Below are 18,019 nucleotides of genomic sequence, written 5' to 3' on the forward strand. Positions count from 1 at the left end.
AACAAAATAGTGCATCATCATCAATCATCCAATTTAAAAATGATCAGAGGAACTGAATAGAATTTTTATTAATTTTAAGGATTTTATTTATTTATTTTCAGAGAGAAGGTGAGGGACGGAGAAAAGAGGGAGAGAAATATTGATGTGAGAAACACTGATCGGTTGCCTCTTGCACGCCCCCAACCCAGGACCTGGCCCACCACCCAGGCATGTGCCCTGATGGGCACTGAGGCAGCAACAACCTTCAGGACAACACCCAACCCACTGAGCCACACCAGTCAGGGCCTAAATAGAATTTTCATACACATAAAGATTGGACTGGTGGTTGTCAGGGGCTAAGGGGTAGGGAAAATGGGGAATCAGTGGTCAAAGGGTACAAGCTTCTAACTACAAGATGAATTAATACTGGAGGTCTATGTATACAGCGTAGTGACTATAGTTAACAATACTGTACTATATACTTGAAAATTGCTAAGAGAGTAAGTCTTAAATGCTTTTACCACACACACACACCCACACACACACATACAAGGTAAGTATGTGAAGTCATGGAGGTGTTAACTAATCTTATTGTGGTAATCATTTCATATTATATACATGCATCAAATCGACACTTTGTACACCTTAAACTTGTACAATGTCAATTATATCTCAAATAAAACTAGAAAAAATAAATGATATTTTGACCTTAGATTACCTCAGTTTATAATTAATTTAGAAAAAATAATGAACAATGGTATTGAGATCCTATGTATTGATTTAGAGTAAAGAGATTATTTTGTAAAAACACTAAGATAACTCTGCAAAACCTAACAGTATATTCATACTACAGAAATAATTGAATTGTCTTAAGCTCAACATTCAACCACTTACTCTGTTGCCATAGTGCTAAAGGTCTATATTTTGCTTGATGTTATTTCTTGCTACCTCTGAAATCTATTGCAACCTTTTAATTATCTTCAGTGTTGTTGGTTCTGCCTAATTGCTCTCCAGAGGCAGACCAGAAAATACAGATATAAAAATAAAGTGTGATATTTCCATGAAAACAGGTTGGTGGTAGGCAGTAAAAATGTCTGAGACGTAAGCAGCTGATCTTTCTGCATAGTCTATATGCAGAATAAAAAATGTTTATAGTCATAAACATTTATATATTGACACTTGGTTATAGGAATTCTAATAGCTTTGCAGAGTTTTACAGAAACAATGATCAATAGATTTTTAAATTCCTGTTTATGCTGATGCCTTAGCCCAGATTTTAAGAGGACCTAAAAATGTTTCTAATTTGAATTCATTAAATACAACATACACTTTATAGGAAAAGACCACCAAATAGCACATTCAATTGTCAGGATTACAAATTCAAGCCAAAACCATTTTGTTAATCCAAATTCTCTATTTATTTATTCTCTAGTTTAAATCGTTCAGTATTGAATCCACAACAGAGATGCAATTCAAAGAAGGATGCTCAGATGGGTTTTTATTAATTTCAGGATTGCTTCTATAATGGCAAAAAAGAAAGATGGAGTAAATGAAAGTTTCCTTCCCTTCCCACTTCTAGAATTCTCTTTTATAGAAAGCATGTCTTTTCATAAAGTATAGGAAAGTGGTTTCTTTTTCTCCCTTGTGACAAATGAAATTGAATAAATACACAGTTCTTCCTTAACACCTTTTGTGTTCACATGTTAGGCAGGCTTCTATAAGAGAAAAATGATATTAAATGAAATGCAAATGTTGAAAAAGCATCTGTATTAGAGATATTAGTTCAAAGCTTTCCAATGCTTTTCAGATCAACTCTGTTACTTCATATGTACTTAAACATTTAGAGGATTTCTGCTTTAAACATTCTTATATTTTCAAACATCTTCAGCACCTCAGCAGGAAACCCAGAAGCTGCTGAGCTTGCTAAGGATGGGCTTAATATAAGCTAATATTAGAGCCCAGGTGATGTCCTGAGAGGATAGTAGCTTGTTAGACTTACCAAACCTGGGGCAAGATGACAGTAAATTGGAGAGAAGATATTCTTGCAAGATTCAAAAATGTTATATTTTCCCTGATACTACAAAACTCAGGTATTATTAGGCAAGGTTTATCTTTACTAGGTTAACCACCAACCCTTAGTTATTAAAGACATGAAAACACGATCTCTCCCAAGACAAAAACTGAAAAAGTAAGGCCATTGATTTTATTAAGACTATAAAATAGAGAAAACACCCTACAGTGTTTCAGCAAGGTAGTTTGACTTAGGCTTCTATACAGAGGAGTAGACAGGTTATACAGGTGGAGTAATTTAGAGTTGAAATATTTTGCAATCAGGTGCTGTCAGTCAGCTGAACAGGAAATTTTATCTCTGTGTCTAGCTAGATTCATGGAGACAAATAGTTCTAATCTCAGCTAATCATTCATGAGACAAAGAGCTGGAAGTGGAAGGAGTGCCTCTGGCCTTCCGTCAAGTTCTAGCAAAAGGAGAAAGGTCTATGTTTGGTTGTCACGGGGTAAATAAGAAAGTCATCTGCAAATCTGAGTAGACAGGCAGTCTTATCTAAGTTGTTTGGGGAGGGTGTTCCTTCTCAGTAAGTCATTTCCTGGAATAGGAAACGGTGGTCAAATTTTGGAGAACAAATGTTGGGAGCGCATATTAACTGTTCTGTTATCTGGAATCACAGGGCTGAGGTAAAGTTCAGCACTGTCAGCTCATTTAGTCATTGGCTTACTCACCCACACCAAACTGCCCACCTTTCCTGAGAGGACAAAAAAACAAAACAAAACATTCTCTATCTGTTTAATCATTCACCAGCAAAATATCAGCATTCCCCAAAGTCGATACTGAAAAGATCAGATGCCCATTTTATTACTAAGCTTGTTCACTTCGTGGGTTTGCTATCCTTTATTTATGCCAAGGTAAGCTCCTAAAAATTTACACATAAATCAAATGCTTATAAAATAATTTAGAGGTTACATAGTATAATGATTATAAGCTTGTTCTCTAGTGTCAGTCTTCTTCTAAATTTGTATTTCCAAAGGCTTTCTATGCCTCTGCTTCCTCATCTCTAAAATGGGTTGCTGGGACTGTAAATTGGTGCAGCCATTATGAAAAACAATATGGAGTTTCCTCAAAAAATTAAAGATCAAGTTACCACATGATCCAGCAACCTTACTTCTGGGTATAGAGAGGATCTTGAAGAGATATCTAACTCCCGTGTTCACTGCAGGATTATTCACAATAACCAAAATGTAGAAACAACTTAAGCACCATGAATAAATGAATGGCTAAAAAAGATACAGAATATTATTCAGCCATGAGAAAGAAGGACATCCTGATATCTGGGACAACATGGATGAAACTGGGGGGTATTATGCAAAACAAAATAAGTTAGAGAGAGAAAGATGAATACTGTATCTCACTCAGATGTGGAGACTGAAAAAGTTGAACTCATAGAGACAGGGACCAGAAGATGGTTCCCGGGGCCTGGGATGGGAGAAATAGGGAGATGGTGGTCAAAGGGTGAAAACTTTCGGTTTTAAAATGAATAAATTCTAAGAATATAATACACAGCATAATGATTATTGTTTAAAATACCAAAATATATACTTGAAAGTCACTAAAAGAGTAGCTCTTAAGTGTTCTCACAAGAAAGAAATAAGTGATATGATACAGGTATTAGCAAACACTATAAAGATAATCATTTTACAATATGTAAGTATATGAAATCAACACATTGTACACCTTGAATATACACATGTTGTATATCAATTATCTCTCTCTTTTTTTGAGAGGACTTTTATTAAAGCTGGGGACAGTGAAACAAGGAAGGACGTAGGATGGAAGAAGCAACAGGAGAAAGACTAGGTGGGGTGGCTTTGGCTCTCTAGAAATGTTATAGGGAACAATTGAGCCACAGCAGGGCTGCTGTTAGCTCACTGAAAAGTCAGAGAAAAGGGGGCCTTGCAGACAGGTGGAGGGGATAAGCCCAGAACAAGCCACCACTGCCCACTGTTCCCCTGGTGGCAAGCTTCATGGGGACCCTTAGAGTTTAGGAGACAAAAGTAAAGATGCACACCTGAAAGGGAAGAAATGCGTGGACATGCTCCAGAGAAAGTCACCTTTTTTAAAATTTTGTTTTTTCAATTATATCTTAATAAAGCTGGAAAAAAGATATTGAAAATAAATAAATAAATAAATAAATAAATAAATAAATAAGGCTTTTGTTCCTCCCATCCTCACGTGATCATAATCAGAATTAATTCTGATAATGTCTCTAATAGCATTTCTCAGACTTCAATGAGTATCAGTATTCCCTGGGCATCTGGGTTAAGTGAAGGTTCTGAGTCCATAGATCTAGGCAGGGCTTGAGACTCTACATTTAGCAAGTTCCCAGATGAGGCCAGTGTCACTGATCCTCCACCATGCTTTGAATAGCAAGGGTCTGAAGCCTAAATCATACTTCCTGACACACAGCAGTTAAGAAATAGCTTTTATTTTTGTCCTCAACCCCTCAGATTATTTTTATTAGTTTATATGCCTATGCATAAAATAAGACCATGTGAAGCCTTCTATACGTTACAGATAGACTGTCTATTCTTTGTCTTATGAATGTCCATACATGTGGCTAAAGAGTAATAAGACATAGAAACTACATGTGAAATCACCCTGGTAACTGCTGTCTCAAGTTAGGGTCAGTGTTCGATTTTGTAAGAATTGAGGGCATTTCCTCAGCTAACTCTTTAATGGTTTATAAGTTGTGTTTGAATACTGGATCTTGCTCCCAAAATTGTAAATCTCTTAAAGAGCTCTCTGAAAGTCCAGATATGGTCAAAATAGTACACCAGATTTTGCTGAAGATGAATCAGGAAAGTATAGGACAGGACATGACATGCTATGATGCCCTGAAACAGAGACCCAGGCATTTTTCTTTTGATACCTGGAGTTTACTATGAGAGATTATTTTAAAAGGCAAGGAGAGACTTGCAGCTTAATGATGAGTATCCTCATGTGTATAAGACTGAGGACAGTGTCAAACACCTAAACTGAAAAATATTACTGTGCATGGATATCTGTTCTGAAAAGCCCTGAGAAACTCCCATGCACTGCTGGTCAGAGTGCAAATTGGTACAACCACTTTGGAAAACTGATTGGCAGTGTGTATTAAAGCGGAACATCTATGTCTTCTGACCCACCCGTGGAATCCCACTTCTAAGTATCCAACAGAAATGCATATGCATGTTCACCATGGGCATGTACTAGGATTCTTAAAACAACATTAGTCATAATAGCTCAGAGCAGTTACAGGTCCTAGGATTGTTAATGTTTAAGTGGCACATCATACAATACAGTACCACACAGCAACAGGCAAACAGTTTAAGCACAACTATCCCAACAGTGTGGATGAATATCAAAAATACAATGTTGAATAAAAGAAATAAAAAATTAAACAGTGAAGTTGACAAACAACATTAATCTATGGGCTGAGAAGTTGGTGGCCGTCCGTGAGGTGGGGACCATGGAAGGCCTGTTGTGGTGCTGGTTGTGTTTTAGTTCTTGGTCGGGGCACTGGCTACAGAGTGTGTAAACTTTGTGATAAGTCATCTATCTGTTCATTTACGAATTTTCTACTTTTTTGTATGTACTCTATGTGTTGATAAAATTTACATTACAAAACACCTAAGATTATCTTAAAAGTGACTTACACATCTGAAGTGCTTGGCTATTCTATTTAGTGAAGTGTTTGAGAGGAAGCAATGATGTGCTTCTGAATTTTTAGCCTGTCTTTGAACTGATACATCTCACATTGGATTCATTCTATGAAAGCAAATGCCAAAAGAAAAATCTTCAGGAATATTCTGAGGAAGAAAAGCAGCCTATATTTCTAAAGGAGGGCTACAGTTTCCCAATTCCAATCTTGGTGGGCCAAGATGTCCTGAACCACCCACCACTAGCACATTGTGAATTAAAAGAAAGGGAGAAATAAAGAGAAGACAGCTGCAAACTTCTTGGGGGATGAATCACCATTGAAAATAATTAGCCCACATACAAGATGCCATTTCTGGGTGCTCCCAAAGCTTTTTATTTTCCTCATTTGATCTTTCCCTATAAACCTCTCTTCCAATTTGAATCAGTCTCTTTTTTATTGCAAGATCTCCTGGTTGGAGCTCTGAGCCTAGTCTGCTCAGGGGTCCAATAATTCTCATTCCAGATCCAGCTGGCTTGTGGGGAAAAAAATATCTGTTAGATGAGCTTTTCCAGTGTATACCACTGCTGTTGTTCATTTGTTTTCCTTCAACTTTTCCCATCAAAGTTTACTCTTCTTAACTTTTTTACAGTAACTTGCAATGTACAATCTCTTATCCATAATGCCCAAGGAAAAAGCCCTGAAAACTAAAACTTTCTCATAAATTTAATAACAAAACTAGAATGCACACGAGACTATTTATAATGTCTATTTATCTTGCTTACTATGAACTTTTACGTTTCATTGCACAGATTTAAATGTGCTTCTTACAGGATGCTGCTTTAGGCCTCTCTGGAGATACAATACAATACGCAATACTCACTGCATTACCTTTCTACACACCAACAATTTCAAATTCCCAAGCTCATCTGGGATTGTAGAGCTGTAACCAAAAATTCCTCTTCAAGAGCAGTGATGAACTTGTTCAGCTGCTGGAGAGAGTTAAGTTAAACTTAAAACAATAGTCTTATTGCAGAAGAGTTGTTAAAAATGCATATTTTCTCCTAAAAGACTATGTTGAGAGATAAGAACCAATATTTAACTTGGAGCTCAAACTTGATAGTTGACACCAAACTGCCTACAATACTCTGACCCTCACATGTAAGATCTTTTTCCTTCTCACAAGGTAAGGGGGTGGGTGGGGAATGCAACTGAACACATTTGGGGGAGTCACCAGAAAAGAAAGAATAGGAAATAAGATATAAGTATTATGGCAAACGTTTGGTGTACCAAATTTGACATGTCTGAAGCATTCAGTGTGGATTTTACAATTAATAGGGGTTTTTTAGACTGATGATCTTGGTAGAGCTCACTTGCTTCTGCTTAAAAGGCTTATCTGTGAGACAATAAGATCTCCCCAAACTAAGAAACCTTTTGGGTTTCATTTGCTTGAACTTGAAATTTCATGAGCATCAAGCTTAGCAGCATAGACCATATTGCATGAGAAGGTATGGTAATCAAACCAGACTTTAGATCACTTTGTCTTTGCTTTAGCTACATAGTGGAATCATCCCCTGGGCACCTTTGAGAAAAAGATTGATGCTTGCATCTCATCCTCAGAGATTCAGATTTAATTATCTGGATGGCTCCTTGAATATCAGAATTTTTAAAGCTACCAGGTGATTTTAATATACAGCCAGGCTGGCAATCCTGTTTTAGAAGAAGCAGGATTAGAAGACCTTTATACAGGGGTGGGAAAAAGAAAATTTACAGTAGTTCATAGGGAAAAATATAAATTAATAAATAAGAATACAAGAATAAACTCTGTTTTGCATACTCACAACTGTAAACCCCCTTTTGCCAACCCCTATGTATTATCTTCCAATGTATCTTTTGGGTAAGCTTTTACAATGATTTTGATGAAGCTATCATAGGAGACATTGTGTCAGTTAGTTATTGCTGTGTAACAAAACCAGTGGAAAAGTCTAACAGGAGGTAGGGTTAGTGTGGTAGTTACACTAATTAAGGATTAAAAAGGAACACTGTGGACAGAATGGAAGAATTGAATGAGATTGACATCTGCTCACTCTTGGTGGAAATAATTCTCATATTTCATTCATTAAGAAAGAGTCTTAAATCAGGCCCAGTTGTCAGTCTGGGGACAGGGACCACTCAAAGTCCCTGGCCCTTCAGCGTCGTCAGCTGGTGAGAGACAGTTATGATGAAGCACAACATTCAGTTTAGATATCTTCTAGGTAGGACATGAGGTCTCAGACTTTAATGAGCACAAAAATCACTTAAGCATCTTGTTATGATGCAGATATTGATTCCCTAGGTCTAGGATGAGCCTGAAATCCCACATTTCTAGCCAGTGGCTAAGAGATTCTTTTTAAAGCCAGAGTCTTTAGCATTTCAATGCAAATTTGAATCAACTGGAGGGCTTGTTAAAATGCAGCTCCACCCTCAGGTCCTGATTCTGTAAGTCTGGGGTTACCCTGAAACACAACATATTACTCTCGGTTTGATGATGTTAATTCTCCCAATCCATGAACACGGTATATGTTTCCATTTGTTTGTGTCTTCCTTCAGCGTTGTGTAGTTTTCTGAGTACAGGTCTTTTACCTCCTTGGTTAGGTTTATTCCTAGGTATTTTATTTTTCGTGTTGCTATATCAAATGGGATTTTTTCCTAATTTCTGTTTCTCATGTTTCATTGTTGGTATACAAAAATTCCTTTGATTTCTGGATATTGACTTTGTATTCCACTGTTTTGCCAAATTCATTTATTAGGTCGAGCAGTTTTTTGGTGGAGTCTATAGGATTTTCTATGTACACTAACATGTCATCTGCAAACAATGACAGTTTTGTTTCCTCTTTTCCAGTTTGGATGCCTTTTATTTCTTTTTCTTGTCTGATTGCTGTAGCTAGGACTTCCAGTACTATGTTGAATGGAAGTGGTGAAAGTGGACAACCTCATCTTGTTCCTGATCTTAGTGGGAAAATTTTTAGTTTTTGCCCATTGAGTATGATGTTGGCTGTAGGTCTCTCGTATATGGCCTTTATTATGTTGAGGAATGCTCCCTCTATTCCCACTTCGCTGAGTGTTTATCATAAATGGGTCTGTGCCTTATTAAATGCTTCTTCTGCATCTGTTGATATAATCATGTGATTTTTATTTTTGCTTTTGTTTATGTGATATATTACATTTATTGATTTGTGAATATTGTACCATTCTTGCATCCCTGGGATGAATCCCACTTGGTCATGGTGTATGATCTTTTTAATGTATCTCAGGTGATGCTGCTGGTCCAGGACCACACTTTGAGTTTCAAAAAAAATCAGTTAAATACCTCTTTACCATCTTTCCTTCTTTCTAGCAGCCGCAGCCATGAAGGTCGAGTTGTACAGTTTCAGTGGGTACAAGATCAGTCCCCAACATGGGAGGCACTACGCCAGAATTGACAGGAAGGTTTTCTAATTTCTTAATGCAAAATACAAGTCGTCATTCCTTTCCAAGAAGAATCCTCAACAGACAAACTGGACTGTCCTCTACAGAAGACAGCACAAAAAGAGAAAGTTGGGAGAAATTCAAAAGAACCCGCTAGTGCAGTCAAATTCCAGAGGCCCATCACTGGTGCATCTCTTGCTGATATGCAAAGCCAGGAGAAATCAGAAACCTAAAATTAGGGAAGCTCAAGAACAAGCTATCAGGGCTGCCAAGGAAGCAAAAAAGGCTAGGCAAGCATCTAAAAAGACAGCGATGGCTGCTCCTAAGGCTCCCACAAAGGCAGCACCTCAGCAAAAGATCATGGAGACCGTGTGGAAAACGCTAAGTTGGCTGGTCAGATTTTTAAATAAAGACCTGACTATAATTAGAATTAAATAGATAAATAAACAATCAGTTAAATAAAACAGACTAGCATTCTTTTGAATGTATTATTAACATCTTAATATTCATTTTTCAAGAGGTAAGCTTCTAGACTCAATGTTAAAAGAAAAGCTCCTTGTGAATTTTAAATATTAAAATTATATCAGTCAATTTAAATATAAATATTAACATATATTTATTACTACAAGAGTAAATTGCTATTGTAATTAATGATTGCAAAGCTGTTAATGTTATATACAAATTCAAGGATTAGAAACTTTCAAATAGTGAAATCACTAAAAAAATAAATCAGCAGCTAATAGGGATATTAGGCAGGAATGCCTCTAGATAACACTATTTTTTAAATTTTTAAAATGTTGTTTATTTCCTTTTTATTGTATTTTATTGCTATACACTGTCCTTTTGAGTCAACAAATGTTTGTATAATTTTAAATAAAAATGGAAAACAGAATAACAGAGATTATAGATAAACCATATTTATACTCTTTGCAAAATTATTAGTTCATTATTATTCATGTCATTAAACAAAATAAGCTTTATAAACCATATTTTTACTTTGTTATTTAATTCCATTCAGGCTGTGAGCTTTTAAAGAAAACAACCTGCTCCAGAAGTTCATTCTAAATTGGTGATATTTGGCTTCAACCCAATATTTATTTTAACACTAGGCCATTTGGCATTTAGCCAAAATGAGTATGTGGTACACTTCCAACATGAATTTTAGGAGCTGAATCAAGAGAACTCTCAAAATCTTGGGTCAGGCACTTTACAGAGGATTCTTGGTTAACCGGCGCATCTCATGCCTCCCTGCCCAGCTCTCCTCACTGAGAATCTTGTGGAAAGTCAAAACTAGGAGGAGTTATGGGGGGCTGAGTGGAGGTTGGTAGAGGGATTGAGAAAAAAAAGATAGAAAAAACTCATGGACATGGCTGAGGGAGGAAGGATGAGGGAAGAAGGTAGAGGAGGTTTTAGGGGGGATAAATCGTAATGGAAGGAGACTTGACATAGGGTGGTGAACACATAATACAGAGTACAGATGTGTTGTGGATCATCCATCTGAAAGCTGTATAATATTGTTAACCAATGTGACCCTAATGAATTCAATAAAAGGAAATTTTTTTTTAAATTTTAAAAGGAAAGTCAAAATCAGTCCACTGATCTCCTGTCTTCCAAAAACTGGTTAAGGTTATGGTTGCCAGATTAAATACAGAGTGCCTAGATAAATCTGAATTTCCAATAAAAACAAATTATTCTTTAGCATAAGGACACCCCATGAAATATGTAAGACATTCCTGCATTGTTATTTCCTATAGGTAATGACATTAGGGGAGGTCCTGGCTGCAAGAAACTTGTCATAAGAGAGTGTCTTTGAAACTCATTATTTCTTCCCTTCTAACATCAAATGGGAGACATCTGGAAAAGAATAATAGCTTCTTTATTTTTTTTTAAAGATTTTATTTATTTATTTTTAGAGAGAGGGGAAGGGAAGGAGAAAGAGAGGGAGAAAAATCAGTGTGTGGTTGCCTCTCACACGCCCCCTCCTGGGAACCTGGTCCACAACCCAGGCATGTTCCCTGACGGGGAATTGAACCAGCTACCCTTTGGTTTGCAGTCTCCATCCACTGAGCTACACCAGCCAGGTATTATAGGTTCTTTAAATTCACAAGATATGGCATAAAAGCAATTTGGGAAGAGCTCCATTTTTTAATGAGAATGTTATCTAATTATTAAAAAACTAGTTTAAAACTCTGGAAAAGTTATTTTCAGGCTCAGTTCTACCATAGACTGACTGGGAGATTTTGTGCTAATCATTTACCTTATTTCATAGCTCTAGGATACCAATGCTTATAAAGTACACCAGTAAAATAAATGCCACCAAAAAAGAAAAAAATGTTGTCAATTGTACTATGACGTAATTAAAAAACACATTGATTAAAAGGCATATCTTTATTATAGAAATATTAAAATATGGAGTGAAAGTGAGTGTCTTAGAATGGAAATATAGTGTTTTACTAAAGGAATTGATAAAAACAAGAGGATATAACCCTTATAAACATATATGCACCCAATATAAAAACAGCTAAATGTATTGTTTTAAAATTCTTGGTGAACTACAGTCATAATAGGGAATTTTAACACCCAACTGACATCAATGGATAGATCTTCCAGACAAAAAAAAAAATCAACAAGGCAACAGTGACTTTAAATGACACACTGGACCAAATGGATTTAATTGATATTTGTAAAACATCTCATCCTGAAGCAGCAGCATATACATTCTGCTCATACATGTCTCAAATATACATGGAGCATTCTCAAAGATAGACCACATGTTAGGATACAAAGTAAGTCTTAATAAATTCAAGAAGATTGAATTCATATTAAGCATCTTACCTGACCACAATGGAATGAAACTAGAAATCAACAACCATAAAAAAAACCTGAAAAGCATTCAAACACATGGAGGCTAAATAACATGTTATTAAACAATGAATGGGTTAACAATGAGATCAAAGAAGAAATCAAAAGTTACCTAGGAACAAATGAAAATAAACACACAACAACCCAAAATGTATGGGACACAAAGAAAGCAGTTCTGAGAGGGAAGTTCATAGCATTACACACATCAAAAAACAAGAAAAATCTCAAATAAATAACCTAACCTTACAGCTAAAAACAAACCTATGAAAAGAACAAAGCTCTGAGTAAGTAGAAAGAAGGAAATAATAAAGATTAGAGTGTATATAAATGGCATGGAGACTAAAAAAAATACAAAAAATCAATAAAACCAAGACCTGGCTCTTTGAAAAGATAAACAAGATTGATGAACCTTTAACCAGGCTCATCAAGAAAAAAAGAGAGATGACCCAAGTTAAAAAATCAAAAATGAAAGAAGTAACAACTGACACCACCAAAAAGCAAAGGATTATAAGAAAATACTATGATAACTATATGCCAGCAAATTGGACAACCTGGATAAAATGGATAAATTGCTAGAAGCATACAATCTTCCAAAACTCAGTCAGCAAGAATCAAAAACCCTGAATAGACCAATTTCAACTAATAAAATTGAAGAAGTAATCAAAAAACTCCCAGCAAACAAAAGTCCTGGACTGGATGGCTTCACAGGCAAACTTTACCAAACATTCAAAGAACTAACACCTATCCTTACCAAGATATTCCAAAAAATTGAAGGAAAGGGATGACTTCCAAACTTTTTTATAAGACTAGCATTATCTTAATTCCAAAACCAGATAAAGACACTACCAAAAAAGAAAAATTTAGGCCAATATCCTTGATGAACATGGATGCTAAAATCCCCAGCAAAATATTAGCAAACCAGATCCAGCAATATATGATCAAGTGGGATTTATTCTGGGGATGCTGGGTTGGTACAATATTCACAAATCAATAAATGTGACACATCACATAAACAAAATGAAAGGTAAAAATCACATAATTATACCAATAGATACAGAAAAAGCATTTGAGAAAGTCCAACATCCATTTATAATAAAAATTCCCAGCAGAGTGGGAATACAGAGATCGTACCTCAACATAATAAAGACCACATATGACAAACCCACAGCCAACATCATACTCAATGAACAAAAACTAAGAACGTTTCCCTTAAGACCAGGAACAAGACTGGGATGTCCGCTTCCACCTCTCTCATTCCTAGGTACTAGAATGCCTAGACACAGCAATCAGACAAGAAAAAGAAATAAAAGACATCCAAATTGGAACGAAGGAAGTAAAACTGTCATTATTCACAGATGACATGATACTGGGCATAGAAAACCCTAAAGACTCCATTAAAAAACTATGAGATCTAATAAATTAATTAGGCAAAATAGCAGGATACAAAATTAATTCCCCCAAATTGGTGGTATTCTAATACACCAAAACCAAACTCTCAGAAAGAGAAATTAAGAAAACAATCCAATTTACTATTGGAAAATCTTTTTACAACAGAAAAAAATATAGTACCTAGGAATAAATTTAACCAAGGAGGTAAAAGACTTGTACTTGGAAAATTATGGGATACTGAAGAAAGCACTTGATAAAGATACAAATAAGTGGAAGCATATGCTGTGTTCATGGATTGGAAGAACTAACAGCATTAAATTGTCCATATGACCTGGTCAGGTGGCTCAGTTGGTTGGAGCATCATCCTATACACCAAAAGGTTGTAGGTTTGACCCCAATCAGGACACATACCTAGGTTGAGGGTTAGATTCCCTGTTGGGGAGCATATAGGAAGCAATAGATTGATGTTTCTGTCTCACATCAATGTCTGTCTGTCTGTCTGTATCTCTCTCTCTCCCCTTTCCTCTCTCTCTAAGATCAATAAACATATCCTTGGGGGATGATTTTTAAAAATAAATAAATAAATAAATAGTTAAATAAATAAAATATCCATACTACCTAAAGCAATCTATAGATTCAATGCAACTCCTATTAAAATACACTGCATATTTCACAAATCTAGAACAAATATTCCAAAAAATGCATATGGAATTTAAAAAGACCCCAAATAACCTTGAGAAAGGAGAAAAGAGTTGGAGGTATCACTATACCAGATATCAAACTATACTACAAGACCATTGTAATCAAAACAGGCCAGTACTGCCATAAAAACAGGCATTTATATCAGTGGAACAGAACAGAGAGCTCAGAAATATATCTACGCTTTTATGGTCAATTAATGTTTGACAAAGGAAGCAAGAGCATACAATTGAGTAAATAGAATCTCTTCAATAAATGGTGTTTGGAAAACTGGACAGGTACGTGAAAAAAATAAAACTAGTTGCCCAAATAATACCACACATAAGAATAAACTCAAAATGGATAAAGACTTAAATGTAAGTCATGAAGCCATAAAAATCATGGAAGAAAATATAGGCAGTAAAACTTCAGATACCTCTTGTAACAATTTTTTTTTGGCAATACATCTCTTCAGGCAAGGGAAACAAGGAAAAATAAACAAATAAGACCACATCAAACTAAAAAGCGTTTTCACAGCAAAAGAAACCACCAACAAAATGAAAAGACAACCTACTATAACAGGAGAACATGCCAATGATACATTTGCTAAGGGGTAAGCAAACAACTAGAACAGGAACAGAATCAGAGAAATGGACATCACGTGGAGGGGTTTCAGTGGGGAGGGGGAGGGGAGGAATTGGGGGGGAGGTACAGGGAAGAAGAAGCATAATTGGTAGGCATAAAATAGGCGGGGAGAGATCAAAAATGTTATAGGAAACAAAGAACTCAAAAAAAACTTATATGTACAACCCATAGACATGAACAAAGGGAGGGGAATGCTGGAGGGTTGGGGAGTGCAGGGTAGAGAGGAGATAAAGGGGGAAAATTGGGAAAACTGTAATAGCATAATCAATAATATATACTTAAAATAATTCAAAAATATGTAAAGAACTTATAGAACCCAACACCAGAAAGACAAGGAACCCAATTAAAAAAATGGTCAGAGGACCTGAATAGACACTTCTCCAGGGAGGAAATACAGATAACCAATAGACATATGAAAAAAATGCTCAATGTCACTGATTATCAGAGAGATTCGAATTAAAACCACAATGAGATACCACCTCACACCTGTCAGAATGGCCATTATCAATAAATCAACAAACAACAAGTGCTGGCAAAGATGCAGAGAAGAGAATCCTTGGGCACTATTGCTGGGAATGCAGACTGGTGCAGCCACTGTGGAAAACAGTATGCAGTTTCCCAAGAAATTAAAAATGGGGTTCTGGCCAGGTAGCTCTGTTGGTTAGATAGTCGTCCTCACACACCAAGGTTGCAGATTTGATCCTTGGTCAAATCTCTGACATACAAGGCATACATTGTTTGACATACAAGAATCAAACAATGAATGCATAAGGAAGGGGAACAACAAATTCTCTCTCACTCTCTCTCTCTCTCTCTTCCCACACCCACACCTTTCAAATCAATTTAAAAAAATTAAAAATGATTTTGTCTTTTGACCCGGCAATCCCACTTCTGGGGATGTATACTATGAAACATGAAACACTAATGGGAAAGAATATATGCATCCCTATGTTTATTGCAGTATTATTTACAATAGCTAAGATCTGGAAATAGCCCAATGACCATCAATAGATGAGTGGATAAAAAACTGTGGTTCATTTACACAATGGAATACTACACTGTCATAAAAAAGAAGAAAGTCTTACCTTTTGCAAAAGCATGGATAGACCTGGAGATTACTATGTTAAGTGAAATAAGCCAGTCAGAGAAAGACAAATACCATATGATTTCACTTACATGTGGAATATGATGAACAAAATAAACCAACAAACAAAATAGAAACAGAATCAAGGACACACTGAATGGACTGACAGCTGTTGAGGGGAGGAGGATGGGGGAACTAGATGAAAGAAGGTGAAGGGAATAAGCAAAATACATATATAGTTGGGGGTAGGTGGAGGTGGGCAAAGCAGTGGGGGGAATGGGGATGAACAAAGGCTTTGCTTTGGGTTGGGTGATGGGAATACAATGCGTGTGCAGATGATGTTTTGTTGAGTTATATACTTGAAACCTATATAGTTTTGTGAATCAATTTCACCCCAATAAATTCAATAAAAAGAAAAGGAAATATAGTATTTTTACTTGCATCATTTATATGAGAAGAATTATCACTTCCCTACTAAATACATGTAGAGAGCAGACCAATAAATTAATAATCATCTCATTTCTCAATCTAGTTTTAAATTGCACAACAGGGATCTTTAGCTTCCAAGGCAGAATTTTTTCTAATGACTCTTCCTGTCACAGTAGCATACAGGGAGACTGAAATTTCTGGGGTTTATTATAGAACAAATACTATATGATTCCACTGATAGGAAGTATCTAAAATAGTCACAAATCATAGAAACAGGAAGTAGAAAAGTGCTTTTCGAAAGTTAAGGGGGGAGGGAGGTGAGATAATTCATATTTGGTGGATATAGAGTATCAAGTGTTGCAAGATGAAAAGGTTCCAGAGATCTATTGCATAGCAATGTGAATATCCTTAACACTACCGAACTGTACACTTAAAAATGGTGAAGATGGTATGTTTAATGTCATGTGTGTTTTATCATAATAAAAAAATTCTCATAGTCTTTTTAAAAAGGTTCTTTCATATGTGGGTCAAATCAGTTTTTCTATCCACTGGGTGAAGAATTATCTTTATGATTATAATGCATAAGAATCCAATGTTGTTTGAATAGAAAGTAGCTGGTTCTATGAGGTTGTATCATCTACCCACTCATCCATCCTTTGATCCAACCATCCATCCATCCATGCACCCATCTATTTATTCATCCATTCATTCATCTATTTATTCATCCAATAATCTACCAAACATTTATTAAATCTCTACCCTGTGTCAGGTACTGGGATAAACTTTGAGAAAACAGAGATCAAAGAGTCCTTGTATTCAAGGAGATGCCCCTCAAAAGTACCACAATGTCCTACTTATTAACAGATAAGACTTTTTGCATCTCAAGTCTGAAAAACAGCTCATGCCGCTTTGTCACATGAAATGCTCTCCTTTCTCCTCACTGACTATTCAAACCCCATTTCTTAAGATTCAACTCAAATCCTTCTGCTGTAGGAAGTCTTTCCTGGCTATTATAAATCTTCCCCTTTCTCAAAATCCTAAATTGCTTAAACTATTTAATTTGGCTTCTAATTGGGTATTAGATAAGTAAAAGGAATAGTATGTTAGATAGTTATACAAGTTAATGAGAAACATCAGGCAGGATTAGGAAATATAAATATCTGCAAAGGAAGAGGGTTGAAATTTTAAATAAGATAGTCTGTTAAAGACTTACTCAACAGCAGAATTTTGAGAAGTAACCTGAGTTAAGTGAGGGGTGAGCTGTGTGGGTACTTGGAATGACTAGTACATTGGAGCTACAGGGAGGAGTGGTTGTAATGGAGTGAATAAAGGGATGAAGTTGGGAAGAGACGTCAGAGAGGAAATGGAGCCAGGCCACGTAGGGCCTGTAGGTTTTACTAAGAACTTCGCCTTTTACTTTGAATGGAATGAGGTTGAAAAGTGACATAATCCAACTTACTTATTTTTCCTTAACTTAGTTTTCGTGGAATCTTGTTGCCCTCTGTGTTGAGAATAGACTGTGAAGGTTGGAACCAGAGTAAGTGCAAGGAGACCAATTAGGAGGACGCTGCAATGATTGCGTCAAGAAATAATAGTGGTTTGGACCCAGTGGTGGCAGTTAGGATAAAGAGAAGCAGTTGAATTTGGAATATGTTTAGAGGTAGAGCTGTTAGGCTTTAGCGATGGGTTGGATGTGAAATATAAAAGAGAGTTAAGGATGACACCTGGGCAGCCAGAAGAGGAAGCTGCCATTAACTAACTGATTTTGGGAAGACTGGGGGAGGTAGGATTTAGAGAAAACATGGTGAGCTTAGTTTTG

At 36.2% G+C, this 18,019-nt stretch overlaps 1 protein-coding gene and 1 pseudogene across 2 annotated transcripts in view; one reads left to right on the forward strand and one right to left on the reverse strand.

Moving 5' to 3' along the window:
* Positions 1-18,019, reverse strand: part of MKKS (MKKS centrosomal shuttling protein) — a 61,737-nt gene that overhangs the window by 11,670 nt on the left and 32,048 nt on the right. The window contains exon 4 of one of the 2 annotated variants that reach the window (XM_053926899.2): positions 6,558-6,658. The exons of the other annotated variant lie outside the window; for it this stretch is intronic. Coding sequence (XP_053782874.1) covers positions 6,578-6,658 — 81 coding nt within the window. The 3' untranslated portion in view covers positions 6,558-6,577. The remainder of the gene's footprint in view (positions 1-6,557; positions 6,659-18,019) is intronic. 2 annotated transcript variants of the gene reach the window in all.
* Positions 9,054-9,639, forward strand: LOC112303623 (large ribosomal subunit protein eL24-like; annotated as a pseudogene).

Source organism: Desmodus rotundus, chromosome 6 (genome assembly GCF_022682495.2).
Source record: "Desmodus rotundus isolate HL8 chromosome 6, HLdesRot8A.1, whole genome shotgun sequence".
Classification (NCBI taxonomy): domain Eukaryota; kingdom Metazoa; phylum Chordata; class Mammalia; order Chiroptera; family Phyllostomidae; genus Desmodus; species Desmodus rotundus.